General features: G+C 44.5%; 1 protein-coding gene across 4 annotated transcripts in view; it reads left to right on the forward strand.

The window, feature by feature from the left end:
• FILIP1 (filamin A interacting protein 1) overlaps window positions 1-27363 on the forward strand; it is a 602420-nt gene that overhangs the window by 325768 nt on the left and 249289 nt on the right. For all 4 annotated transcript variants that reach the window (XM_069235665.1, XM_069235667.1, XM_069235664.1 and 1 more), the window contains exons 3-4: window positions 7080-7253; window positions 17522-17700. In XM_069235665.1, coding sequence (XP_069091766.1) covers window positions 7080-7253; window positions 17522-17700 — 353 coding nt within the window. The remainder of the gene's footprint in view (window positions 1-7079; window positions 7254-17521; window positions 17701-27363) is intronic.

Below are 27363 nucleotides of genomic sequence, written 5' to 3' on the forward strand. Positions count from 1 at the left end.
GGTTATTAGTAGGGACTCAACAATATATAAATCCAGTGCATAAGGAGATACCTCATAGGTGATCATCTGTATGTGGAATTGTAGAGGACGGAAAAGTGTGTGTAGCTGTATACCATGGACATATCAATTTGAAAGGGAGTGATAAGCGTGTGTGTATCTGAAGACACTGTTGGTGCCAGATCTGTAGGAAGACTACGAAGGATACTGGGATAATGTAAGGTTATAGGGAGGCGTGACGCCAACCTTCTATGGTATTTAATCCTTCATTAATGGTGCCACATTTTTCCATCCAGAATAATTCCCGCTTAGTCAAGATATAGGCCCTCATTATGACCTTGGCGGGCGGCTGAAGCCGCCTGCCAAGATCGGACCGCATGCGGCCGCACCCTCGCCGCGGCCATTTGGAGATCCCCGCTGGGGCGGCGGGTGGAAACCTAGTTTCCGCCTGCCGGCCCAGCGGGGATCTCGGCCGCAACACAGGGGCAACACAGGGGCCGGCTCCAAATGGAGCCGTGGTGTTGCGGCCGTGCGACGGGTGCAGTTGCACCCGTCGCGCTTTTCACTGTCTGCTATGCAGACAGTGAAAAGATGCACGGGGCCCTGCCAGTGGCATGGGCAGTGCAGTGGCCCCCAGAGGCCCCGCAACTCCCCGTACCGCCAGAAAAAGGCTGGCGGTAGGGGGACTCGTAATCCCCTGGGCAGCGCTGCCCTGGCGGATTACTACCGCCAGGGCCATTGTGGCGGGAAACCGCCGGCCCCGGCGGTGCGACCGCGGTGCTTCCGCCGCGGTCGTAATGACCTGTGAAGCACCACCAGCCTGTTGGCGGTGCTTCCGTCATAACTGCCCTGGCGGTCTTGTACCGCCAGGGTTGTAATGACCCCCATAGTCTTTGTCCCCACCCCTCGGTCACAAAGTGATTTGTTCCACAATTTGCCATTTCATATCATCACATTTATGCTGCATTGCTTCATAGTGTTCCACTAATGGTGCTCCTACTGTTTTACATTTGATTCTGCTTTTATGTTGCAGAATCCTGCATATGACCTTCTGTGTTATTTGTCCGATGTATTATACCTAGATACAGATTTGGCGCCAACAGTGTTTCCAGATACACACATGCTTATCAATCCCTTTCAAATTGATAAGTCACATTTGCTCTGTGTTCACAGACTGAGGTCAAAAGTCAGTTTTTCTTACAATTAATTTTCTTTCTGACTGCAGAGTTCCAGTACTTTGTAAGGTGAACTATGGGACCTGCTGCTTAAAATGTAAAACAAAAGGTGATAGGGTGTCAGCTTTTTACTAACACACAACATTTAAATGACTAAGTCAACTGTGCAAACATTTCAAAATATATCTCAATAGTTGTGAAAGCCTTTTTTATATTTCTGTGTGATGAAAAAATATTTTAATAGAATGAAAACAAATCAGAATACTTTACTTGTTGATGAGCAATATGTTTTCTGAAACCCAATTTTCACAGATTGTTAATACACTATATAGTTTTATCAGTAAAGCTGCAAGTTAGTGGAGAGGTTTTTAGACATTATACGGAGAGTTACTGTGTGTAGATGACAATATGTTACCACATCATGGTTTAGTAATATATTTATTAAAATAGAGTGTTTGAACAAACTGAGAAACACTCCTGCTCTGATGGCAATGTTGTTAGTAAATTAGAAGAAGTCCTAGGTTATGTGGGTTAGACCTCATGGGTATGTGGGCTAGATTCTTATGATGCATGCAGCAACTTCAGTTTACTTAATCAAACAAAATAGTTTTTTTGTACGCTGTGCTCACATATTTGAAGGTGCAATCATATGTGAGAATTAAGAAAAAGGTGACTCTGTAAACTATTTGCCCAGGATCACACAATTTGAGACTCGTTTACGGGTCAAGTACATTACAGTTAGGTCGAGAAGATTATTTAAATTACTCGACCTGCAGGTCTAGTAACATTTTTATGATTTTCCAAGCCCTGAGAGTAGAGTGGATTGGCATACAACAGAGAATGGTATGGTAGTGCACTGCCATTACAGGCAACACATTTTCAACCGAAATGGGTGTTACATTTGCACAGACATACAGTTTTAGTAATACAATTGTGCAGTGCACAATCGAAAATGTGTGGGAATTGCATCACCCAGTGAAATGATTTGTTTTGATCATATTAAATTATTTGTTTCCAACACACTTCAGAAATAGCAATAAATGTGCGTCATTTGGATACTAATTCTGATATATTCTGAAATACTTACACAGTTCATTCAAATGCTGTCGTGTGCTAGAAACAAACTCTTTCAGATCCCCAGCATAAAGCAAGATTGTCACATAAATCCTCTCACTTTGAAGTCAGAGAAAGCTAAATAAACAAGCGCCCTAGGAAGACAGCACCTGACAGTTCACCTCAGTCTTTCGATGGACAGCAAATGTGCAAGATAACACCAAGATATAAAGGCCTGTTTACAGAAAGGGAGCTTGTGGAAGAATAAAGTAAACACGGTTTAGGCAATGGGAGGTACTAGCTGAACCTGGACAGCCTAAAGCAAATAAAGCCAGCAAATAGAAAGCCAGAACATGTGAGTTACAAACCACAAAGTCAATAGTAATCAAAAGGTGGAATGCATTCCTAGGTCAACATTCTCGAAGTCCTCAAAATGTCTATAGAAAACCAGACAGCTGTGCTGTCTGTTAGGCTGTGGTCTAAAAATGACATAACAGAATATAGTTATACAACATCCTTTACAAAAAGTTCTTGCATTCAGGGTTAAAATGTGGTCATTATTTTCCTCGAGTGACAACAGTTTTATTAGCAGAAAAAGTGAAATATATTATATGTTTTATCTGATGGTTCTAAGTGCATTTGTACATGCAATATTTTATTTATCTCCTTGATGGCCTTCACACAACACTGTATCTAGAACAAGGGCCAACATAAATACTCCACAAGGACTCTAGGATGTAGTTTATTAGCTTAACAGCAGCGGTATTGTTATCAGGGCCGGCCTTAGCCCTGGTGACCCTGGTGCTATAATCTTTTTTGTCGCATCCTCTGACTTCCTTCTTGGATTTCCTCACTACTACCCGGCAAAAGTTCCCCTCAACTCTCCATAGCTCCTCTCTCAAGTCAAAACTGCCACTAGACAAAACTCCAATCTCCCTCTCTCTAGAAGGAGCATTAATTACAAGAGTTATCTTGACATCTTTATTGCTGTCTGAAAGCTGGATGCACAAGAAACTCTACAGCAGGTTATTTTAAATCTTATGTTACTGCTAAACACAGCACCCCTCCTGAGGTCAGGCCCCCCACCTCCAGGTCAGCGCTCAGTGCGGCCGCAGCAGATGCACTGCCCTAAAGCCGGCCCTGATAGCTATTTTACATGTAAGGCTCTGCAGGTAGATGGGTTATTGTATTATGTAGACCTTTTTACATCATATTTGTAACTGTGTCTTTCTCAAGCAAAACATATTCTGCCTTTAAAAGTCAAAGTGTTAGACGTTCACCCTTTGGTGACACTCGGTGTGGCAATAGTTTTGAAAAACATATTTAGGACATGATATTTATGTCAGACAATATAACATTATTCTAGGCACCTCCCTTGTACGCCTTCAAGATATGCCTTCTTGTATTTGTCACAAGCTTAAGGCAAACAATGCTCCTGTGATGATATCTCGGTAAGTGATTCAGCTTTGGTAGTGAGCCAAAATGCACCCATCTTTAGGGACTTATAGACAGGGAAGGAAAACCATAGCTTTGGCAGGAAGGAAATTCTTGCTCACACCACAAAATGGCATCACCAACAACGACCATAAGAAAGAACCTGACTCCTCCATTTCAGTCCCATGCTCCAGCATCAGTGCTTACCGGGGAGGATTCTGCCCTCCGAACTGTGCGCAGGGTGCTGCTTTCCCAGTGCTTATTGTACTGATATGTGTCTCTATGTCAGGACTCAGATGTGAAGACATCACCACCAGCACTGTACGTTTCTGCTCAGACTGTGTTGCTCAAATGCAAACCCCAGGAAGGTTAAGGCAGACCTAAACAGTCAGCCAACACAAGGCCTCGTTATAGCCCAAACACAGGCTCACTGGTTTTCCCTATTCATTTCTCTCACCATAGAAAAGCCACGTGTTCTGGAGACGTGATGGCGTTACAAACAATTGGAAGTTCAGACGAGAGCACCAAGACAATGTTGCCTTCTTGGAACCTGGCAAGCCCATCCATCAATGACCTTCTTTTAAAGTATAAATATGGTTACGGTCATGCTAAACCATTGATAATAATATGATCGTGGTTAGTTCTAATTGGTGTAGCAGTGAACTAGCTAAGTATTCTGCAGAGTTCTCCAAGAATTAATTCGTTCTAAGCTTTTATCAAACCAATAAAGGAGATTTTACATTTTCACACATGAAATTCCACGTTGCACCGCTGCAGACTTCCAGCCAACAGAATGTACGTTAGTTAATTTACGAATTGTTTAAAAATACTAAACCTGCCTCTAGTAAATCAGTTCGTACCCAGCTGTGGTTTTATGAAACATGACAAGGTTTGGCGTGTAATCACAATGTAAATAAAGGGGGTGCAAGAAGTGTGCAAGCATGGTTGGGTCCAGAAATGACAAAATTAAAAATGGAAGTCAACTGCGATGGAAGCATAGAAGCTACTAGAGCCAAGCTACATAGCAGGGAAAGAAGTGTAAATGATAAACCACAAGAGCAATTGTGGGACCGGGCCATAGCAGTGCATCATAAAATTCTTTACTGTCAGTGTTCCATGGGCAAAATTAGTCCATGGCTGAAATGTGTGATTGAGTGACTTAAGTGTATCACTCACAAATTGTCACTGGCTATATCAAACGTTTTTATATTTATTTTGAAGGTGGTAATTATGACCTATGGTTTGAAGGTATTTAAAATGTATTAATTCCCATCAAACATTTAACCTGCATTTCAGTCATCTCATAGTCTGCTACTACTGCATCTGTACATACTTCTAAATGTGCTGGAACTTTGGAATAAATTCGTGTGAATCACAGCACAGCTTTGTTTTGAGGGCCTGCAACACTATGGGCCTCATTCTGACCCTGGCGGACGGCGGAGGCCGTCCGCCAGGGTACCGCCGCTGAATGACCGCACCGCGGTCAAAAGACCGCGGCGGCCATTCAGACATTTCCTCTGGCCCGGCGGGCGCTCTCCAAAAGAGCGCCCGCCGGCCCAGAGGAAATGCCCCTGCAACGAGGACGCCGGCTCAGAATTGAGCCGGCGTAGTTGCAGGGGTGCGACGGGTGCAGTTGCACCCGTCGCGTATTTCAGTGTCTGCTTAGCAGACACTGAAATACTTTTCGGGGCCCTCTTACGGGGGCCCCTGCCGTGCCCATGCCATTGGCATGGGCACGGCAGGGGCCCCCAGGGGCCCCGCGGCACCCCCTACTGCCATCCTGTTCCTGGCGGGCGAACCGTCAGGAACAGGATGGCGGTAGGGGGTGTCAGAATCCCCCATGGCGGCGCAGCAAGCTGCGCCGCCATGGGGGATTCTAAGGGCAGCGGTAAACCGGCGGGAGACCACCGGTTTGCCTCTTCTGACCGCGGCCGAACCGCCGCGGTCAGAATGCCCTGCGGGGCACCGCCGGCCTGTCGGCGGTGCTCCCGCCGACCCTGGCCCCGGCGGTCTTAGACCGCCGGGGTCAGAATGACCCCCTATATTTGGCAACTGGTAAAAGAGGCTGAACGAGATTTTCTGTAATTCGTTTATGAACTGTGCTGACTTGTACAGTTGTTGATCCAGGGATTTAGTGCATTTCTATTAGGAGGAATGATTTTTTGAATCTCGTGGAAGTTTGAAGATCAGCCATAGTGGAATTTGTATGCATTTCGATTCATTTGAGGAGTTATAATTTAATATCAGCTAGACAACATATTATAGGTAAACTGATAAGGAGCTTAGGGAATAAGAACCATGAGTAGACTGAGGAATACATTATGTGGTCTCCATCTTGGAAGTGCATTTGTCACATGAAGTAGTAAATGAAAGCAGTGGCCTAGATGCACATGGATGGAGCTTGTGAAAATGAGAAAGCAAGTGCTGGGCCACCTTGACAGTAAAAACATGCTTAGACTTAGCAGACACGGTGGTTTGATAATTGACAGTAGGGAAAAGGTGGTTTGGGAAATTAAGTGGTTAGTTAAAGCTCGTTTTCTTTTACTAAACCTATCATTCAAAACTTGGGTCTGTAATAGGAAATGTAATTAGAATAGTTATGCATTGCTGCAAAATAGATGAACGTTCCCTGGAGAAGAGGCAGAGAAGCCTTAAACTGCATAAAGAGCTGAGGTTGTAGCCCTTCATGACTGAACTTACATAAAAGGATTAATTGTGCAAAGGAGAGTTAATCTGTTCTACAGCTATTCAGCATGACCATGCTACAAAATCTATAAAACCTGAAATTTGTGTTGAGGGGTGTGAGAAATTAGATCAGAAGTATGAGTTACATGACTGGTGCTGTGGTCAAAAACAGAGCCTGACCAAGAAGCCGTATTGGACCTCTGTCTGCTTTTCCTGGATTGCCAAATCCTAAAGTTTCAGACTGCACATCTCAACTTGACTGCTGTTATAGATCAACCAGCACATGAGCGATGTTTTTTCTGTCTCTTGCTCTGTACACCTGGCTGTGTGTCGGGACTGTTGAAGAACAGACTCTGCTTGAAGGTGAAGTGGAGTACGTGTGAAGGTGAAGTCGGGTGTTTTAAAACCAACGATGGGTGCCAACTGAAGGTTGAAGATAGGTGAGGGATCCCTTCTTCAGTGGTTGCTCTGCGTCAACCTTTCTTCCTCTGTGGTTTGTCTAAACAATTGCTTTTTTTCTGAAATGCAAACGGTTATATTGTGCTTTAACGGTTGGATCAAGACAATTTTACTGTTTTTATTTTCAAAGTAGTATTCCCATAGTAAAATTACCACATGGAGGAAACATATTTCTGTTTATATTACAAATTGGTTTTATGTCACAGTATTGTCTGACAAGCTGACATTGTTTGGTGCTAGCTGCCTGTCTAATGTCCTTGATTTGAATTCCTATAGGCCAGAGATGATGTGATTCACATGCTGAAGACAGAGAAAACCAAACCTCAAGTGTTAGAAGCTCACTATGGGTTTTCAGCCCCAGAGGATGTCCTGCGAGTCCTGCACAGGGATGCGCTCCTGTCCAAAGACAAATCCTTGGGGGAGGATGTTTATGAAAAACCAATGGTTGAGGTAAGAAAATACCAAACTATATGAGATTAAACATTTCATTGAATATATATATATATATATATATATATATATATATATATATATATATATATATAAGCTTCTTAATTTTTCTAGCTATGTCTTTTTGAGTACCATAAGGCAGGCTTGACAAGTGACATTTAATTATGTGTGAAACTGTTTTCTTTTATCATGCTTGTGGGCCAGTGCTCGATTGCAGCATGGCCTGTAGTCGACAACTTAGCCTGAACATGTGTGATGTTTTTGGTTGATACATTCAAATTTGCCTTCCTGAAATCCCACTGTTAAAACATACAAGGTCAATTTAGTTCATATATAAAATAAACTAATTATTCCAGATAACCGACCTGGATATTATTACCACCACAGAGCTCACTTGTGTTGTTCCACGTGTATTTATAGGTTCTCGTCCTAGCATACCCCTTTATTCTTGCACTCTTTCTAAAATAGTGAATATAGTGTTATTCAGTTGGATAAAGTTAACACCTGTTAATCACAGCGCTGTGAAACCGAAAACCCCTTGGTAGTAATCGCTATGTAAAGATACGTTTTATTAGTATTTGATATTAAACTTCAAGTAAAAAATCTGCCAGAAATCAGAGAAACTGTCTTTCCACATGCTGTCAGGTTACATCACAGAAGCACAGCGACACCTAACTTTACCAAAGAAAACTTTGTTATAAAACACAAAGGAAGGGCTAGCGAGTGCCTTTATGTTTTAATATCTGGGTTATATTATGCTCAGTTCTCCGACTGAAAAACTGACATCTAGATACAGTGAAGTAGAGGTACATGTGTATTTAAATCGGAGCATTTCTAATCATTAATCGCAAAAACCAATAAGCACTTGTGTGCATATTTCACCTAATGGATCTTCGCTTAGTGTGATATAACAACAACGATTATAATAATCAACCGTGTAAACAAGGAATAATCTTTTTGTTATAGGAACCATTGTGCTGTTAGTACTCACACTATAAGCTAAGAAAAGTTAAGGAAAAAATAAAAAATACGAATCATTTATTGAACTGGTAGTAACATTACGCTGGACACCTTATGAAATGTTCATGGCAGGGCTAATAGACACAGCTACATGTTGGCACTGAAGACAGGAGAAATGTGACTTAAGCTACCCCATGTTTTTATATTCAAATTTTGAATCCTTTTGGACTGGCATGAAAAAATAATAACCTATTCCAAGTGCTTGGGTCCTAAGTACGCCATGGTCTTGTCTGTGAGTTGTGACTTTTGGCTAAGGATACTGTCTGGAAGAAAAAGACACTCTCTTGCCCTTCCGATATCTATAACTTCAGAAATAGTGACATGTCACTGGAATAACTATGGACAATGGGCGTTCCATACTTGGTGGGAATGGGTTAACTGCACTAGGACTGTGATGGCTTGGGTTATCTACACTAGGATTGTGATGACTTGGGTCAGCTCACTAAACAGTGTGATGGTGTCCAAGGCCTTTACAGCAGATAATACACCCTATGGAGCAAGTAGATATTTATGTCAAACAAACACAACCACCGTAAGACAATAAACTGCTATTGGATAATGCAAACCAATCTTGATGCACTTGTGTCCGGCTTTGGCATGCGTATCACGACAATAATGTCACAGCGTTTCCTTAATTTCCTATCTTACTTCTAGCTCTATTCTAGTTCGTACTATAGTTTGAACTCAAGTGGTAAGCTCACTCAAAATAGTGGAATTTTACAAAATGGCTACTTTTAATCTTTCGGGTAGTTGAATACTTGGAAGCTGATCTACTCAAGTTCCTGTGATAATTGTTTAGGATAATTGCTGTTTTTGTATACATGCCTTGTCACTAGAGACATACTGAGAAAAAAAGCAATTCTTCTAAAACGTCTATGGCATCAGTATACTCCCTTATAAACCGGCGGGGATCCCTTGCATCAAAGAAAGAAAAAACAAAACATATGTGATGCTCTAGTAGCGTAAAAACGTTTTATACTTTATTGTTTAATCAATCCGTTTGACAAAATATAAGCAGCCTACCTTTAATCTCCCTCTAACAAAATGTTTATGGCAGACCAAAGTGCACCTACCCAATAGAAAAAACAACTTGAGCCATCAGAAAATATCTAACCATAAATTAAAATTGTATAAAATAAATGATGTGAATAGCAGGTAAGGAAACATCACCCTGGCAGTCAGTTGTTTTCTTAAAATGGCATGCTCACTAGTCAAAAAAGTGGATCAGCAGATATGCTCACGGACTCAGCCATCAATTTGAATGCAGATTCTGGTATGATCTTTTACAGACAGTGATTGATTGAGGGATGCTGACCTTCAAACTCTATTGTGGCTCTCAGGTGAGTTCCTGATCCCCCATTTGTGTGTGGCGTTTATGACCAGCACTGTACATTTTTTCACATCATCTTGTTGCAGTCACCCTGTCTAGGTACATCGTATGGTGCTCGATGAATGGGACATACGCAGCTTCCATTTTATCATATCCTGGTTTGCACAAAAAAAGAGAAGTGCCTTTCCAAGAGTAGCATTTTTTTTTAATTGAGGAACTCTGGTACGACTAAACAAGCTGTAGCATTCTAGTAGTCGGTTTTGTTTGTGTTCTCTTTGTGTTCTTTGTCTAATTTAAAAGGCTCTTTTGTGGACGAAAGGTGTGGTTGCATCAATTTTTGAAGCCATTCATTTGGCAAAAGAAACAGTCAATCAAGGTGATTTGATTAGCAGTATGCATGCTGCAGGTAGTTATCAAATTGAAAACTGAACTGGCTTGTGAAGCGAATGTGATTTTAAGTGCGAATAAAACTGTTCCTCCAAAAGGTATTCAACTGGAAATCAACAAGCTGGACATAAAGCTCATTTAGGAGAGAGAGGCCTGAATAAATTCTTTACCTTGCAGTGACAGAAGCATAATTTTCTCGCACTACGATTTAAAAAGTGTATTTAGGTTCGTGTTTTCAAAGAAAATCAAGAGCTCTAAAGTCTTCATTTAAGTGCACGTTTTAGAAGTAAATCATGCGCCCTCAGAATTAAAAGTAACGTTGCACCTGCAAATTATAGTGCAAATGAACGCAATAAATTTAATGCAAATATAGGTCTGATTTGCCGCAAGATTGCCTTTAATTTGGCATGCGAGTGATTAATTTTCGAAGCACACGCTGAAACAACGTTTTAAAGTTTTATTTACAAAAGATTGTGTGTGTGGGTGTCGAATCCAAAGAAGATAAAACCAAAATCCTCCCAAAAACATCTGTAGGGAGAGAGCAACATGGAAATAAAACAGTTGCTGCTGACCAATCAAAAGAAAAGAAATGAGAGTGAGGATGAAGCCAACAAATTGCAAGGAGTGATCAGGCTCCAGGCCCTTTAAAAAAATCTCACAAGTGACAGCACATGCGCCGGCTGAAGCGAGACCTGAACAATGCTATGAAAGGAGCAAGTCAGGAACAGGGATGACCTATAAATAAAAAAAGCCACCGCTGTGCCAGCATAAGCGGGTTCGGGGGGGGGGGGGCTCTGAGACAAACTAAACTGTTTTATGTTCCTTCTTAACTTTCATCTCTGGCTTGAAGGTCAATGCAAGGCAGAAGGAAAGACCTGTAGATTCTGGAAGAATAAATTACTGTGGTACCACTGTGGGATGGGGAAGGGGTGGAGGAGCTAAAAAAATCTTATAATGGTGACAGAAAGGAAAATAAATGTTTTAAATATAAAAGAAAAAATAAGTTAGAGGCAAATACATTGAAACTGCTTGAAGGAAGAAAGAAGAATGCAAATATGAAAGAAGGAAACATGAAAGGAAGTAAGATGGAATGAAGGCACAAAAGAAGAATGGAAACATGGAGAGAAGGATGGGAAGGGAAAAAGAAGAGGAGAGGAACGAAAATAATGAAATTTGGAAAAAGGGATAGCAAATAGAAAAACGAAAGAAACAAATAAAAAAGGGAGGTAAGAACAAATGGAAAGAAGATAATTTAATGAAATAATGGAACAAAGAAATGAGAGACGGGTGGAAAGGAGGTGAATGGAAAGAAAATAAATAATTAGCAAATGGAAGGAATTCAAGAAGAAAGAGGGGTGAGAAAGGGAGCAAAGGAAGGACAGGAGGATGATGCAAAGAGAGGAAGGAACAACAATGTGAGAATGGGACTAAAGAAAGAAACGATGAAAAGCAGGAAGGAACATTTTACATGAATGTAAAGAAGGACAAAAAGCTGAAAAGACACCTGCAAGAAGAACAGACCGTACAAAAGAAAGATGGAAAAACAAAATGAGAGGAGAATGAAAAGGGAGGGAAGAAATAATTAGAAAGTAGGAAAGAGAAAAAATGTAAAGACAAATCAAAGAAATAAGTCAATGCTGGTAAATGTGCAGTTTTGACCACATTCTTTACAAATCATGCTGTAAAATGCACCATTCTAAAGCTTCTCCCTCTGGGGAACAATGCCCACTTACAATGCTCACTTAGCTAGGACGTTTCATTCCATGTCGTTCAAAGGGAGGTGTGGAGGGGGGTATTTTATTTTTCTGGCTACTCCCTTGGTGATAACATAATCAAAATATTTGTATTCTTTAAACAAAGTAAACAAGAAACAAGTAGTATTCCTGTATCAGTGCACTGGCGTAACAAAGCCCCCGCAGTCCCTGTGGTGTGGGGGGTGTGGGGGTGGAGCCCTAGGGGGCCCCCTCACCAAAGTACGCTCTGCATGGGCGGCAGGCCCGCGACTGGGTCCAGGGGGGAGGGGCCCTGTCCAGGTACTTTGCAGGGTGCCCCCTCAAGTTTTGTTACGCCACTGTATCGGTGGAGGTGTACTCCTAATATTGGAAGGCACAATATGAAACTGTAAGTGAGGAGGCTTGGAAGAAATTTTGTCAGGTATATTTTCATGAAAAAGGTAATCAACAGTGAATGGATGTCATGTTTATCAGACACAAAAGGGTTTAAGTATTTTAAAATGTCTTGGACAGACACTTACATGTGACCGAAAACAAGGTATGTGTGCTAAGAGAAGACACAGACAATGTAGCCATACATTCCTGAATGTTTTTGATAATTCTCTGACAGTAGTGATTTCTGAAAATGTATTTATTTACTTATTAGCAGATTGACAAGAACATTTCGGATGCACACACTGTACATAGCAACAAGTCACGGCACACAGAACGAATATGCATGTTGAATTGTTACATAGACCATTTAGTGAAGTAATGGAGAAGGTAGGCGAGACAGCAGGAAAAAAACATAAATACATTTCTGGCCCTGAAGTGAATGAGGGCCATTGAGGATATCAGTAAACATCGGTACTAAGAGCCCTTGATGGTGATGACATGATCTGAGAGGCATCTCCCAAGCAGGTAGGTAGAGAATGCTAATGAAATCCAATACAGTGGTGTTGTAGGGTGTGTGGTCAGGTAGGTGGCCTGAGTAGAAGAGGGTCTAAACGCAGAGGGCCGCTTACGACTTCGGCGGAGGGAAAAGCCAGTTTGTCAAAGTCCCGATGGGTAGGTTGCCCCCAGTGTGGCCGCCTCCCCATTGGCCCAATTATGAGTTTTCTGCTGGGTCAGTGGGCAGAAACAGAGTTTCGGCAGCAATGCTGTAGTGCATAGGGTGCACCAGCACCCATTGCAAAGTTCACTGTCTGCAAAGCAGACAGTGAACTTTGCGACAAGGCTGGCCGGGGGTGCCTGCACTGCCCATGCACTGTGGCCCCCTCGTCTCTGCCAGCTGTTTCATGGTGGTGCTGCTGCCATGATACTGCTGACGAAGAGGGGAGTCGTAATCCCTATAGTAGCGCTACTTGCAGTGCTGCCCTGGCGGATTAGGACCGTTATCACCGCCAGTCTGTCCAGTGATGGAAAAGTGGCGGTGCTGACGGTCATAATGTGGACCAACCGCCACCGCAACCCTGGAAAGGGCCAGAGTACTTTGGAAACTGCAGATGGAGGTTAGAAGTGGGCATTGGTCTCAAAAGAGGGAATTATCAAGATGCAAGGCCACTAAAACATGAAATTCTCTGAAAATCAATGTGAGGGGCATGGAAGGGGCACTGGCAAATAGGCAACCTGTCTGTTGTCAGTAAAAAGAGGTGGATCAGTGTGTGTGAAAGATGAAAAAGTACTCGTATAACTTTGTCAAAGAGAGTGGTTTAATATTTTAAAAGAGGCAAGAGCAGTTGGTTGATAGTAATCAAAAGTAATAATGATAAGTGTTTTTACGATGTCTTGGTGACGTGGAATTGAGGGGAGGGCAAATTAGCTGCACTGTACGTTGAGTAGCTGGTGTTTGGACGCTCTAACCGTGGAAGAGATGGAGAATTCTAGGCGCATCGTGGGGTCAAAAAGTTTAGTATTTTTCATATATGTTTATTTGGCACTAACAAATTGCAGACTAACGTTCTTCAGAAGTCGATTTAAAGTGGTGACAATTCTAGGCATTAAAAACTGATCATTGATATATGCTAATCTCTAAATCATTCATATTTTTAAATCACAAGAAAGTTAATGTTTTTCATGGAGCTGAGCTGTCAACGGAGAGGCTGTAAGCCATCTGCAGCATTTTTTGTGCTCAAATCAAAGAACATTTTGCACATTTTTAATGCTGGAGTGAATTTGGACTTCATTCCCATCAATTTGAAGAGGGGGGATGTTCTCTCTTAAATCATTTCCATTTTTTCAAATTGAACTTGAAACTCACAAATTAATCCCCATGCCCATTAAATATGGTCATCCCTCATGGTTGATAGGCTAGATATTTAACCACTTTTCATAAAGCAGATGTCTCCTTTAAACTCTCACTGGGGTGAGAGCCAATAGGTTTAATCTTTGGCCCACTGGATGGTTTACCTGTTTTAAGCCCACAGGGATGCACACTATAGCAACTAGTACCTGAGCAAGAGCGGCCATACTGTGTCCTTGGGTGGTTATTGGTTGCAGTGTGACTGATCCAACGGATAAATCAGAGATAAAGCAACACGTTTCTACTATGTTGTTTTGTATGGGGAGGACAGAAAAATCTCAATAATATAAAAACAAAGACTAAGGGGGTCATTACGACCTCGGCGGTCTTTTTAAAAGACCGCAGAGGCCGCGGGAGACAGAATACCGCCATTGCCGGCGGTATTTCTGTCTCCCTATTATGACATTTCCGCTGGGCCAGCGGATGGTAACAGTGTTACCGTCCGCTGGCCCAGCGGAAATGTCACATCAACATTGCAGCCGGCTCGTAATAGAGCCGGCGGCAATGCTGATGTGCAGCAGGTGCAGTAGCCCGAAATTCGGACAGTGAAATGCGCGACGGGGCTATGCCTGGGGGCCCCTGCACTGCCCATGCCAAGTGCATGGGCAGTGCAGGGGCCCCCAGGGGCACCCCAAGTCCCCTTACCGCCGGCCTTTCTATGGCGGTGTGTACCGCCATGGACAGGCCGGCGGTCGGGGACTCATAATCCTGGCACCGCTGCCCTGGGGATTATGACCGCCAGGCGGAATCCTGGCGGGAAAGTGGAGGGGCCGGCGGTATGGCTGTGACAATTCCGCCACGGTCATAATTGCTGGCGGAACAACGCCAGCCTGTTGGCGGTCTTACCGCCAACATACTGTGGGCCGCCAGGGTCGTAATGACCCCCTAAGTAAGGCTACAGTTCAGAGTTGGTTAAATAATTAAAATAGTTCAAGGTTCACTCCATTGCTCACCCTCCATACAACAACTGTGCTACATTTGCCCTTCAATAATAATAATGAAATGGTTTCTCGATATATTTTTACCACCTGAAAAATAGCGCCATTATTCAGAATCAGAAGACAGGTCTCAGCCCAAGGAATGGGCACCAAAATACTGTCCAAAGACAGAATAACTCGACACATGGGATAGCTCCTTCTGTACTGGCAAGGCAGTATCTCATGCATTTTCATAACAAAGGAGCAGGGGGGGAAATAACTTCCCAGCAAAGGAAACTTGACCAGCAGAATTCTTAGCTTCTCACTGGCTTCCCAGAAGAGTAGTAAATCACAGGCTTTCCCTGATTCTTAGAAGGAACCATTCTGGGCTTCATGTGCACAAATGTCATCCATAGAACCAACATCTTCTTAGGTTTACATCATGTTTCAATGAGGATTTTATCCAAGCTGCGACTTGTTTACATTTCAGTCTTATTATCTGTTAGCTGTCCTTTCTTCTTAAAAACATGCCGGTCTATAATCTTGTGGACCTCTGCTTCAGGTTTCCATCAAATCATCTATGTTCTTGAGAAGCTTGCTGAATTTTTACAGTACTTCCATGTACAGGAGTTAAGATCCCTGCCAAGGGGCCTTCTGGTTTTTCAACGCCACAATGATTTATCCTTTGGATCCTTCATTCGATTTTCTCGAGCTTCCCAGCAATTGCACAGGAAAGTTTTCTGTGTTTCTCTCTCTCATTCTGTTTTTAGCTCTCACTCTTTCTCTCTCTTTTTATCACTCCCTCTTTTCCTCTCTCTCTCTGCACTCCACCTGGAAGGATCATTACACCTCAGTGTTAGAAAAGCCTTCAAATAAGATGAGGAGTTACAGTCACCTCTAGTCTGGTACAGCCATGTACCTGCATCAGGTGACCAGCCACTAGTAGTGACTCTTACTTTCCTGGGAAGTTACAAACAAATTACTCCTGCCTAAAAATGCCTTCCATTAATGGCGTTGCACCACCTCACGGCATGTCTTTCCATCAAGGTTGGATGCCAAGTCAAGTTAATCTAATTAATGACAATTCCTCGCTGGCCGTAAACTGTCATCATCCTGTTTAAGCCTAGCTCGCTGCAGAATCTCTGAATAATAATGTTAAATAACCCCCCCCGAATAAGAAATCTCTATCTTTTGTACAAGAACCTAATCTACCTTTTGATGAGTAGATTAAAAGTGCATTGGAGCCCATCTAATGTCAGAAAAAGTGGTTAGAAACATTAAACACATTCTGCAGATTTTTTTTGTGCTTCATAGGCATAAGTTACCTTGCAAATAGGTTATGGAAATGCCTTACTTTGATTACATCATTCCTATTTTGATGACAGTGCTCTGGTTTCATTAGCAAGGCTACGTTCTGTAAAACTTTGCTTTTCTCTACAATAAGGAAATATACATTAAAGAAACTACCTGTTTATGAGACATGTTGCAAATTGTTGGTGGCTGGTATCCAGGGGCTGCTCCTTCGCTAAAGCAGAGGAGCGTCACCCCGCTGGATATTTTAAAACAGAAAAATAAAATGATAATAATGTATGCTAATTTATTATCATTTTAGTTTTCCTGGGAGAAGGGGCGCACAAGGCTGGGCTTTAAGGAGGGGACCGGAGGAGGGCTATTCACTACAATGTGCGCTTGTCTGTTTAGCCGGCTGTGTTGCGTCGGACAAACAGACATGCACACTTTGCATGTTCTCTACTCAGCTGTATTGCACAGCCGACTGGAGAACATGTACAGGCTCCCACTCCCAGACTGAGTGGTGAAGCAGGCTGCTCAAACCAGTCACTATGCTGGTGTCCTGCTTGTGACAACAGCGTCGTGATTGGCTGGGAACCTGTGTGCACCCAGGAAAAGGAAGAGGACGAGAACGGAGGGGAGAAGAACATGTCTCCCCTCAAAGGTAAGTTTTTTATTTATTATTATTATTATTATTTCATTAATTTTTTTAACACCCCCCCGTCCTGTCGCATCCTGTCCTACCCCACCACCCCTGTTCAGTGGCAGCTGGCACTCCTGGTATCTCACCCATAGCATTTTTCATTTCAAGCTCCTGTTTCTCACAAAAAAGGGATGCTGATTTCGCCTTTCCCCGATAGTGTGTCTCCCATCCGGAACTCTCCAGCCATTGAATTCCATGTTTAGCCACCATTTCACTTAAACAATCCAAAAGTTCTTCGCCGGTAACTAAAATGTCCTCTTGCTGTATAATGAAATCCTCTTTTGGAGTGTTTTTTCCTATGTGTATTGGGCCTAGAACCAGAGTACCAGAGGAAGTCCAACCTGTTAAAAAATTTCCTTAATATAAATAGTATTTTAAATAAAAGCTAGCCAGAATCAGTGGTAAAAAATATATTGAATATGACAGCATGTTCTACAGCTTACTGTGAATTTTTTTTAATTGTATTTTGAAATGTAAACATAACAGTGCCAATGACTTTAGAGACAGTGTTGGTTCTCAGTAGAAGTGTTTTGTCAGAATACAATCTTTTCAGTACATAGGTGAAGAACCTTTGAAAACTTGATTGTTCTCCATTTCTTGCAACTAGCTGGACAGGCTTGAAGAAAAACAGAAGGAAACCTATAGGCGTATGCTGGAGCAGCTCCTGTTAGCAGAGAAGTGCCATCGACGCACAGTCTACGAACTGGAGAGTGAGAAACAGAAACATACTGACTACATGAACAAGAGTGATGATTTTACCAATCTTCTGGAGCAAGAGCGAGAAAGGTATGCTCTGCATATTTATACAGATATGAAGCATTTTCAATACATTTTTACCAGATACATTTTTCATTCTCTTGGCAGTAGTTTGTATCATAGTCCATCCTCAATTGCCTCATCCTTAAATTGCAAACCAGTCTCTCCTTTTCACATCTTGGCTACAGATTTCTTTAGCTGACCATTGACCAGACCTTTTCTTTCCAGTATACATAGAGTGAGCTTTGGGTCAGCCTCTTGCTCATGATTGGACAACTTAGATGTCATCTTACTTTACTGCTCCTCATGTAATGGCTTTCCTCTCTGGTCTTGCTTTTGTTATACCCAGGAGCATTTTGTTCTCACATTGTTCTGATGAGTTGTGTCCTTCCACTGCAAGCATGAGTGGGATCCTTTTTTTGAGTCTGAAACATCTTAAGGAATTACGTGTTTAATTTCTCTCTCCTCTTTTCTTGCCCACCAATCCCCAAGCATGAACCAGGCATGCCTCCCAACCCGTTCTCCATGCTTATGGGCAGCTTGTTATCTCTCACTTCCCTCACTTAGTGACAAAGCTGCCCATCCTGTGTTTAATTATTTTTTTACTTTATTTATGCTGGTCTGGCATCTGGAAGGCTTTGGCCAGTCTTTTCTTTGATTTTTCATGCTGTGCACAACTTTTTTTTATTTTTATTTTATTTTGATATACTGGTGTAACATGGCCATTTGTAAATTAAAAAAGTGGCTGCCTGAGTTCCAATACACCTGCCAGCATGTTTCATGATTAATGTGTGGGCATCAGCAGTCATCTTGGAATGGGTTGTCTTTCATAGAAAGCCCATTCCAAGATTTCCAACCATGCCTAATAATTGACACTTAGGTAGCCAAGTGCATGCCTTGTCAACTCAACAGTGCAGGAGACCAACTGGTCACCCATCATAACAGAAGACCTCAGCACGGTGCCATGGACACTGGTTAGCACCGACTTCTGAAGTTTTGTCGATGCTGACAAGCTCTTGTCCACCTTGAAGCATATTCTAAATTCCCTGTGGTCGAGTTGGTGAGTTTCATGGCTTTCAGTCACGTCAAGGCAGCACTAGAAAATACATTTGTTGTATTTGGCCTGTCGACAGTCCTTAGATCAGACAATGGGCCTTCGTTTCAGTAGAGTTTCAAGACTATCTCTGTAGCCTCAGAATAACACTGCTTCACATAGTTCAGCAATGGCCACATGCTAACGGAGACGTAGATAGATTGATGCGCACCATTATGACCCTGCATGGGGCCTTCATAACGTTCTGCAAACCTACTTCAGCACCCTTCACTGTGTCACTAAGAGTGATCCAGCAGCCCGCGTGTCCAGGAGAGGACTCCACAGCGTATTCCCAACAGTACCTGAATGGCGTCCCGCAAAGATGAACTACCAAGAAAGCCAGAGACAAACAACCCAAAATAACTGCTGCACCATGCTCGTGAGGAGAAGTGCTGACTCCCTCGTCCAGAAAGGCGACAGAGTGATCTTATAAGACAGGAGATCATGTTCAACATTCCATCCACCCTATGTAAAATGGATACGGACCGTTGTACACCGACAAGAAACAACGATCACTGTGAGAAAAGGGGAGGAAATGGTAACCAGAAACATCTTTGTGGTTCAAGCAGATACAGATGTCAAGACCACCTAAAAGTGAACCAGATGGACCGCAGGAGGTCGAAGGAGACCTGGAAGAAGAGTACGACCCCTCTTGGTCTCCTGGCCCTAATCTTGAAGAACAAGGGAGCTCCTCAGTTTACACCCCGAAGCCACTTCAAAGGCAAGCCCTCAAGCCAACTCCAGAGGCTACCTCACCAATAAGCAGCATAAGCTCCAACCCCTACTGTAACTTCATCCAGCTCTTGGCTCCTAACTTTGAGACTTTGCCAGTTAAGTGACTAGTTCCCTACTGAATATCCAGAACTTTCAACATTGGGAGGAATGTAGTGAGGTAGTGTTCTAGCTGTTCTATGTTATCACACGTACCCTGGGGCCACCGCAGCCTCGAGTAAAATTAGAGGGACTGCCTGCTGCTCAGCGTGAAGTCCAAACTGTAACACCCTTATCTCATGTCCTGGGTCATGGCCCTGTGCACAAGGGGTCACTGAGGCCTCTTGGTGCCACTGCAGCGCCACTACAGCATAGAACTCATTTACAGTGAGAAAGGTTACATTTCTGTAATTTTGAATGATCCTGGATACACTTGCATAAGAGGCTATTAAGTAACCAAAATGCCAAAATGTGAGAAACAATATACAGCAGAAATGTAAAAGTCCTTCTGATTGGTCACATACAACAATAAACTCTGCATATCTGCCTCTATTATACAGTTTTACCCTGGACCAAGGCACTATAGGTATGCATATTTTCACGGAAACACTCACTGTTTAGCTTAAAAATGCACGTAAACTAAATTTCATAGATATATCAAAATCTAAAGGCAGTGCCACTTTAAAAATAACTTTATTGGCTTAAAATAGACTTTTCAAAGATGTTTAACATCCAGACACATCGTGCAAATCGTGTTTAGTCCTAGTGTTGTATGAAACTTGTTTTTGAGAAAGATAACATCTGGTGGATAATATCTCATGGGAATTTCAGTTGACAGACTTATCATTCTTCCTTTAGTTTCATATAATTGAATATGCCGCGGTAGTAACTCACTTGGTAAAGCATTCGGCATGAATGGGTTATAATTCAGGATATTTGTATAATCCATCCTAAAATTATACCGTATTTATCCCAACTGTTCCGTAAAAAAGATATTAGTATTTTTTGGCATCCATGTTTTTATGTTTGTACTTGAATGTTTAATGGAAAACAATATTTTAAGGGTGTCCTGGGTGACCGATGTTCAATGACATGGTGCTTGAGAAAAGGGCTTTCTCTATCACTGTCTGCATTGTGATTCGGGAGGAGATAGCTTCTGAAGGGAGGGCTTGAGAATAATAGCGCTTCAATCTGTTTTCACATCACCACAGGTACATACAACCCTCTGCCCAGCAGTATAGTTTCTTAGGACTCAGAGGCAATGAAAACTGTTGACTGTGTCTTGTGTAAACCAACGTTTCACTGAAGACACATTGTACGTTGAAGTAGTCTGGAGTTACAATGGGGGCAAACTGTACAATGCCATACTACTCTGGCGTTGTACTAATGTTAAACTGCCGGTACACTGTGCAGGGCTGAAGTCATGTGGGGTTGAAGAGCAAACACTCTGCAATGCTAAAATATACATAAAATGTACTAAATTTACAGATTCGTTGTGTAATGCAGGAGTACTCTGAGGTTACATGAACTTTACACTGCAAATATACAACATAGCTAAATGATGTTATTCAGCAATCTGTCAGATTGCACAAAGGTACTGCACTCAATGAATTCATAATATTGCAGGTTTCAATAAACAGCCGTGAATTTAGAGTGATAAAGATAAGCTCCGTCTCTTCATGTATCACATTCGTTGCTCGTCAGTCCTCCCCTACAACGTGCACCATGCTGTCATGCGCTGAGATTCAGTCCAATATTTTGAGACCCAGAGGGTGTTTATGTGAAGAGTAAAATGCACAACTTGAAGTACTGAAATATGTGGCAATATAGAAATATAGAAATCTGATATAGCTACAAACAGAAAGGAGATCAGCGTTAAGAAGAAGGATGCATGCAATTAATAAATAAGATATTTGTTTTGCTCAAAATGTTTTCTGACATTTTTCTTTAAGAAGAACTGCACATTCTTTTCGGCGCCATTGGTACATATCATGCCAATGCCTTGGTCATTTTCGTTGTGGATCAGTTTATAAGTTTATTTATTTATTGCACAATTAATAAAAAAAACCATCAACAAACAAGATAAAAGAAATTAGCCTCCAAAAAGCACCATAAAACATCAAAAAACAGATTTCCACAGTAATTGGTAAAAGCAAGGACAATTAAAAGCCAGTGATGCTGTAATGACAACCCAGTACGAATTTTGTAATATATATTGTTACTGGGCCAGACGGCAGAGAAAGTACCCAACGGCTCCATACCATCCTTACGGTTCTGCATCAAGGTAGGATGTAATGGCTTCCAGGATCCTGTTCTCCAATCTTATTCAACAGCTCCGCATAGTGATTGTTGTTAGCTGTTTTCAGTATTTGTGAATGATGGTCACTTTTGCATCTCACCTCCATACTAAAGTCCTGGATGTGCTTGAAAATGGCCATAGAGGCAAATGTATAGTCTAGGGTTGATGCGTATTTCTTTGATTTATGAGTCGGGTTCATTGGACAGTCTTTAGGGAATCGACTATTAAGGGCCCTCAGCTCTAACGCCTCTAAAACTCTTAGGATATTCACATTTATCCATATCCTTGAAGAGTGATACTTGCAGCAGTATACCTAGACTCTGATCCAAAGCACCTTCTCTAAAACTTATTTTCCCATTGTAAATCATGTTTAGATTAAAATCTCCTGTGATGAGCCAGGAGGCGCCTCATACAAGGCTCTTAAAGTTAGCAATTCATTTTCAGTTATGTTTAGAAGATGTGTTTATGGGCCGCATTAGGATTGATGTAGATATTTATTATTATGATAGTCATTGATGTCCGTTCCAGTAACCAATATTCAATGATAACTGCTAGCATATGGGATGGTTGCAAATATTCAAAGATAACTGCTAGCATATGGGATAGTTGCAAATCAATACTCCTTGAGTTGAAGGTTTTGCTTGTAGTTATGTAAATTGATAAGCCTCCTTTTGGATGCCCTTTAGACTTTGCTTTTACAGCAGGACATCAGAATTATTGGAACTCAGCTAGCAGATTTTCAGCTTCTTTCCAAGTTTCCTGCAAACAGATGATGTCGAAGTCTATCAAAAAGATTCCAGATTTCGATCTTGAACAATTTTACTGGCCCCCGCAATGTTCAAAGATACTAAGGTGGTCATTACAACCCTGGCGGTCGGTGTTAAAGCGGCGGTAAAACCGCCAACAGGCCGGCGGTAAAAAAAATGGAATCATGACCGTGGCGGAAACCGCCAACATAGACCGCCACTTTAACACTCCGACTGCCAAGGCGGTACAAACAAACACCGCGGCGGTAACCGCCAACAGACAGGCGGAAGACAATGTACCGCCCACATTATTACAAGCCACCAATCCGCCACCTTTTCCGGGGCGGATTCACCGCAAACAAAAACACAGCGGAAACAGGACTTAGAAGGGAAAACGCTCACCTCTGCACACCCCACGAGGAATCAGGACACCATGGAACCCGAGCTCCAGATTCTTCCAGCCTTTATCTTCCTGCTCCTCTACCAGGAACAACAAAGACGGCGGCGAAGACCACGGTGAGTACTGCACCTACGACACAGGGGAGGGGGGAGGGAAAAAACAGTGACACACACACCCAACACGCAACACCCCCACCCTCACCCACTACAACGCACACACAAGTACATGTTGATACATTACATTAACCACCCCCAACCCCAACTGGAAGAATGGACCAAAAAATATGAGCCGAACGATTGTAATATTTTCAAATACATTAATCAAACATATATACATATATAAAGATATTCACACTCTAAACAAATATATACACCAAGAATACAAGTCCAAGGTATTCCACCATCATAGTCCGTGGACCACTGGGCCCAAAATGCATGGGCGAGGCCCACACTCAATACCCGACCAAGACGGCGAGAATACTGCTGTGGCATTAGATAGAAATAAAACAGGCACATCAGGGGGAAGGGAAGAGGGGCACCTCAGCCGGATGAGTGCACAATGCCAGATCCACGAGGGGGCTCCATGCCCATTGATGTATCCTGGGGAGTGCAAAGCCACAGTCTCTCAAGTCTCTCCAGTGGGTGGTTTGCCCACTGCTGCATCCTGGGGAGTGCAAAGCCACAGTCTCTCAAGTCTCTCCAGTGGGTGGTTTGCCCAGTGCTTTATCCTGGGGAATGCAAAGCCACAGTCTCTCACGTCTCTCCAGTGGGTGGGTTGCCCACTGCTGCATCCTGGGGAGTGCAAAGCCACAGTCTCTCAAGTCTCTCCAGTGGGTGGTTTGCCCAGTGCTGCATCCTGGGTAGTGCAAAGCCAGTCTCTCAAATCTCTGCAGTGGGTGGTTTGCCCACTGCTGCATCCTGGGGAGTGCAAAGCCACAGTCTTTCAAGTCTCTCCAGTGGGTGGTTTGCCCACTGCTGCATCCTGGGGAGTGCAAAACCACAGTCTCTCAAGTCTCTCCAGTGGGTGGGTTGCCCACTGCTGCATCCTGGGCAGTGCAAAACCACAGTCTCTCAAGTCTCTCCAGTGGGTGGGTGGCCCACTGCTGCATCCTGGGAGTGCAAAGCCACAGTCTCTCAAGTCTCTCCAGTGGGCGGTTTGCCCACTGCTTTATCCTGGGGAGTGCAAAGCCACAGTCTCTCAAGTCTTTCCAGTGGGTGGGTTGCCTACTGCTGCATCCTGGGGAGTGCAACGCCACAGTCTCTCAAGTCTCTCCAGTGGGTGGTTTGCCCACTGCTTTATCCTGGGGAGTGCAAAGCCACAGTCTCTCAAGTGGAAAACAGTCTCCGCTGGTTCTGGAGGGGCTTTGTGCCCAGAGTGCTTCATCCTGCCAAGGACTGAGGTAGTGGATGCCTTTCTCCACTGGTTCTGGAGGGGGCTTTGTGCCCAGAGTGCTTCATCCTGCCAAGGACTGAGGTAGTGGATGTGATACTCCACTGGTTCTGGAGGGGGCTTTGTGCCCAGAGTACTTCATCCTGCCAAGGACTGAGGTAGTGGATGCCTTTCTCCACTGGTTCTGGAGGGGGCTTTGTGCCCAGAGTGCTTCATCCTGCCAAGGACTGAGGAAGTGGATGCCTTTCTCCACTGGTTCTGGAGGGGGTTTTGTGCCCAGAGTGCTTCATCCTGCCAAGGTCTGGGATAGTGGGTGTGATACTCCACTGGTTCTGGAGGCGGCTTTGTGCCCAGAGTGCTTCATCCTGCCAAGGACTGAGGTAGTGGATGCCTTTCTCCACTGGTTCTGGAGGGGCCTTTGTGCCCAGAGTGCTTCATCCTGCCAAGGACTGAGGTAGTGGATACCTTTCTCCACTGGTTCTGGAGGGGGCTTTGTGCCCAGAGTGCTTCATCCTGCCAAGGACTGAGGTAGTGGATGTGATACTCCACTGGTTCTGGAGGGGGCTTTGTGCCCAGAGTGCTTCATCCTGCCAAGGACTGAGGTAGTGGATGCATTTCTCCACTGGTTCTGGAGGGGGCTTTGCAGCCAGAGTGCTTCATTCTGCTCGTAGCGGCCTCAGTAGCGTCAGAATCTTTGGCGCTCACTGGCCTGCAGTGCTTGTTGCGGCGGTGTCCTTGGCAGCGGTGCTTGTGGCGGCAGTGTCCTTGGCAACTGTGCTTGTTGCGGCGGTGTCCTTGGTAGCGGTGCTGGTGGCGGCGGTGTCCTGTTCTGCGGTGCTGGTGGCGGCAGTGTCCTGTGGCAATGTCCTGTTCAGCGGTGCTGGTGGCGGCGGTGTCCTGTTCAGGGGTGCTGGTGGCGGCGGTGTCCTGTTCAGCGGTGCTGGTGGCGGCGGTGTCCTTGGCAGCGGTGCTTGTGGCGGCGGTGTCCTTGGCAGCGGTGCTTGTTGCGGTCTTGTCCGCCGTGCAGGTTTTCCCAGACTTGCCTGTTTTACTGTGCCCCTTCCCAACTTGAGTGGTGGCGCAGCTGGCTCCACACTCCCAACTGTACCTCTGGGAGCAGCTTTGGTGGAAGATTTTCTTCCTCTCTCCCGCCGGGTATTGGCCAACTTTTTGTGCTTTTGAGGTGGGGGACTGTCCGTGCTCTGGCTCCTTGGCACACTGGCTGCCCTGCTGCCTGGCGCACTCCAGAAGCCGGTTACTACTGGCACCACTGTTCACGCTGATGTTGTGGCTGAGGCGCTTGGTTGGGACCTGGAGAGGCGGGCCCTAGGAGACTGAACAGGTGGGGGAGGTTAGGGAAAGAGGTCAAGGTTGGACAGGAAAAGTTTTTTGGACAAACTGGGACGGGTAGATGGATGGCGTTTTGGGAGTGGAGGAAGAGGTAGTGGTTGTAGGAGGTGTACGTTTGCTGACTTTGGGTGAAGGTGCATGGGCTGGAGGCTGTCGTGAGGTGGATGGCTGTTGGGTGGGTGTGTGGCTGCATTTGTGTACCTTGGGAGGTGGGCTCACAGACACACTGGGAGAGGACACAGGGGATGTGTGAATGGTAGTGGGGGTGGTGAGTGCAAGTGAGCAGGGTGTGGTGGTGGGTGTGCTGGTGATGGAGGTAGTGGCTGACGATGTAGTGCATGCAGGTGTGAGTGGAGACAAGACTGGGAGGGAGGAGGGAGACGAGGAGGAGGGGGACACAGTGGAGGCAGTAGCTGTTGATATGTCTGCATGTGTATGATGCTTGCGTGAGTGCCTGTGGGATGTGTGGTGCTTATGTTTGCCTGAGCTTCCTTTGTGTGTTGACATGTGTGCATGCTGTTCTTGGGATAGGCTGAGGTACAGGGGTTTGGGTCTGGGTGGAGGAAGTTGGAGGGGGGAGGCTAGAGACAGGGACAATGGCTGCCATCAGTGCTGAGGCCAGAGTCTGAAAAGATCGCTGATGGGCTGCCTGACCAGAATGAATGCCTTCCAGGTATGCATTGGTCTGTTGCAACTGCCTCTCTACACCCTGGATGGCATTCAAAATGGTAGAGTGCCCAACAGTGAGGGACCTGAGGAGGTCAATGGCCTCCTCACTGAGGGCAGCAGGGGTGACAGGGGCTGGGGCTGAGGTGCCTGAGGTGAAGGAGATGCCCACCCTTCTGGGTGAGCGGCCACGGGGCAAACGCTTAGGGGCTGCTGGGAGGGCGGTGCTGGTAGGGGGGGTGGCGGCTGTACCTGTTGATGCGGGGGGCACAGAGGTGCCCGCCACCGCAAGGGAGCTCCCATCAGAGGAGGAGTCCGTTTCGCTGGTGTCTGCTCCTGTCCCCGCCGTGGAGCTCCCCTCCGTCCCACTGGTGGCTTCTGACTCCGTTGTGTCGCCCTCCAGGGCCATGTGGGATGCAGCTCCCTTCTGCTCCGGTGCCACTGCTCCTCCGCCTGATGATGCTAATGCACACCAGCACAGGGAGACCACAAAAAGGGGGGGGGAGATAGAAGAAAGACATGTTGAGTGCATCCAATACCGCTACCGTTGGCGGACACTACAGACACAGAAGCCCCCTGCACTATGCCGTGCACTTACTAATCAATCACAGGGACATGGGTTACAATGCTATGCCCGATTGCTGCACACATGGAAGTCACAGGAGCCTGACTAGGTGTAGTTGGCTCTGTACACAGGTGGGGTGGGGTGCCACAGGGCCTGCCTTAAGAAGTGACCTTGCCTACTAAACTCGCCCTGGCCTAGGGGAACCCACAGCCCACCTCCCCCACCCAGACACCTACAATGCGCGCTGAATCACCTGAATGAGAGTGTACTCACCCCCTTGTGGCTGCTGTGATGGGGGCCACATGGCATTAATTTTGACTGTGTCACACATGTCTAGGCCTTACTTAAACACTAATACAGCCATATGTCGATTTGAAAACATTTTACGATTAAGTTGTGTTTACGTAGTTGGTTGACTCATAGTTGGTTGACTCTCTGCTCGCTGTTCTCCTCCATAGAGCACGTCCGCTGGGG

This window comes from Pleurodeles waltl, chromosome 5 (genome assembly GCF_031143425.1).
Source record: "Pleurodeles waltl isolate 20211129_DDA chromosome 5, aPleWal1.hap1.20221129, whole genome shotgun sequence".
NCBI lineage: Eukaryota > Metazoa > Chordata > Amphibia > Caudata > Salamandridae > Pleurodeles > Pleurodeles waltl.